The following is a 2321-nucleotide window of genomic DNA, read 5'->3' on the forward strand; positions in this document are numbered from 1 at the left end:
CTTCCTACCTGAGGATCCATCCTTTGAGGTCTAAGGTCAAATGTCACCAACTTTGTGAGGCTTCCTTCAATGAAAGGAATTGTTCTCATTCATGTAGCACATCTCTGAACATCTCCAGGCTTGGCATGACTTGCTTACATCTCTGTTTTCCCAGCTGAAGTTATGAGTTCCATGGGGGAAGAGCCTTATTATCTCCTCATGCCTACATGTGCTTGACACAGCGTGTAGGCTAGATGGGGGGGCCAGAGGATGTTTGGAGCCGAGACAGTGGCTGTGACAGAACTTTTCAGATGTGTGTGATTCTTCACAGCTTGAATCAACTGATCCTCCAAACGGATCAGCTAAGGGGCATAGCAGGGGAGGAGGAACCCAGTGCAAACTTCCTTTACCAATGCCATAAAACCTTTATTTCCAGTGGGATCTCATGTGCGATTCTCTTCTCTCTCTGGGAAAGAACTTTCCCCTTTCCCCACTCCAGGACACGTCCTGGCCACTCTCTCCTTTCCCTTTGGCTGGGCTACCCCACGGGACCTAGACTTCCTGCAGCAGGGAGTTGCGTGGGAAGCAGAGGCAGCTGTGGTCCCACGGCACCCTCATGTGGTGCTATCCAAGATGACAGCCTGCTACTCAAAGTAGGAAGCCCTCCAAGAAGGAATGAGTCCTCTGGGCAGCTGGGCTCTCTACTTCAGGCAAAGCAGCCATGCGTGGTGGGGTCCAACTTGCTTGGGGAAGAGCCGACACGCACGGCAGGTCTGCTCTGTGCGGGGAGTTCACTTGAGAACCGCAGACAAGGCATCACGCAGTCGTGCTCCACACTACCTGCTGTCCCGGCTTCCTCAGACTTCCCAGGGCTCTTGTTAGCCTTATCTGGGTCCTAGCCTCAGGGCTGCCGATACTGGTTGTGTGGCCTGGGGCAAATAACTTCACTTATCTGGCCTTGGTTTCATAATATGAAAATGATAGGGTTGGACTAAAACGATGATTTTCAAATTGTGCTTGCAGACTTTTAGAAAAGTTGAGGGGCTGGTGGGCAATGCCCTCACCCACCCTCGTTTTCATCCGTGGCTATTTTGCTTCTGAACTACATTATACATGGAGCACTGAAAAAAGGTTCTGGGACTTAAACCTGAGAATCACTGGCTCCACAAGCTTTCTTTCAAAACGAACATTCCAGGATTCCTAAATATGGTCTCCCTCACGGCTACCTGGATGCACTGCTCTAGGCTTTATGGAGACCAGCCAGCCAGAAATGATCAGACTGGAGGCAAGAGAGAGTGCGGAGCTGATGGCTAGTTGCCTAGTGTTCTAGTGGTGTGGTGGGAGGAGCCCAGGTTCAGGATACAGACCAGCTCCTTTATTTCTCTCTGCCTCAGCGTTCTTGTCTATAAAATGGGCACGGTGGTTCCTGTCTTTCTCACGGGACTATCGTGCAGATAAAACAAGGTAAAGGATTCCTGTCAAGGAGCTTCAGGTAATGTTAGCAAGGGAGACTCTTAGACCTCTAATGCCTCTGGTAGAATATACTGTTTCACTGGATTCTGTGGGTGTTCTAGATGACCAGGGATTCAGAACGTGGCTGCAGAGGTACTTTTCTTGAATTCAGCATTGCTGCCCTGGGCTCTAGCCCAGCTGCCTCCTCTGCTTTGGAAGTCTGTTTCTAGGGCAGAAGGAGAGCTCTAGGTAATGTATTATGTGTTCTAACGGTCTCTTCCACCAACGTGCAAGAAAGAAAATAGGCCCAATGTTGTTGCAAGGAGTAGGAAGGTCCTGCCTTGATTTGCATCGGGTTTGAAATCCATCTTTAAGGCCGACAGGGAACTGATGATCAGGTTCTCAAACATCAGGTTCCCCCAAATCCTGTTTCCTAAGAGGCTTGTGGGATCTCCCACAGGGGGGTGATCCAGGGCCTAGATGAAGAGCCAGTGCTGGTAGGGATCACTGGGATTGCAGGTGGCCATGGCTGGCTTTTTGTCCTTGGACGTCAGGCAGGTACCAGATCCTGAGTTCCTGATGAGTTGATCCTAAAAAGATGACACGGCAAAGGGTCAGCCTGGGCCTCAGACCTCTGACAGTGCTACTAGGGGGCAATGAAATAGGGGTCAGTAGACAAAAGGCAAAGGAAACCCAATGAGGCACAGAGAGGGCACTTCCAAATTCCTTTCCTTGGATGCCAGATACTCTGATGGGATGCATTCCTGAGTTTCCACCTGTGCGTGGTACCAATTCTCCACCCCCAGCTTTAGCATGAATGGCTGGAACAGAGGAAGGCAGGACCGTGGGCTAACTGAAAAAGGCTTTCAGGACCGCCCCCCCCCCCCCCC

At 50.8% G+C, this 2321-nt stretch overlaps 1 protein-coding gene across 1 annotated transcript in view; it reads right to left on the bottom strand.

Moving 5' to 3' along the window:
* Positions 1-1584: 1584 nt before the first annotated feature.
* Positions 1585-2321, bottom strand: part of GALNT6 (polypeptide N-acetylgalactosaminyltransferase 6) — a 26797-nt gene continuing 26060 nt past the window's right edge. The window contains exon 11 of the mRNA XM_007452324.1: positions 1585-2021. Coding sequence (XP_007452386.1) covers positions 1908-2021 — 114 coding nt within the window. The 3' untranslated portion in view covers positions 1585-1907. The remainder of the gene's footprint in view (positions 2022-2321) is intronic.

The sequence above is a fragment of the Lipotes vexillifer genome, unplaced genomic scaffold (assembly GCF_000442215.2).
Source record: "Lipotes vexillifer unplaced genomic scaffold, Lipotes_vexillifer_v1.1 scaffold422, whole genome shotgun sequence".
NCBI lineage: Eukaryota > Metazoa > Chordata > Mammalia > Artiodactyla > Lipotidae > Lipotes > Lipotes vexillifer.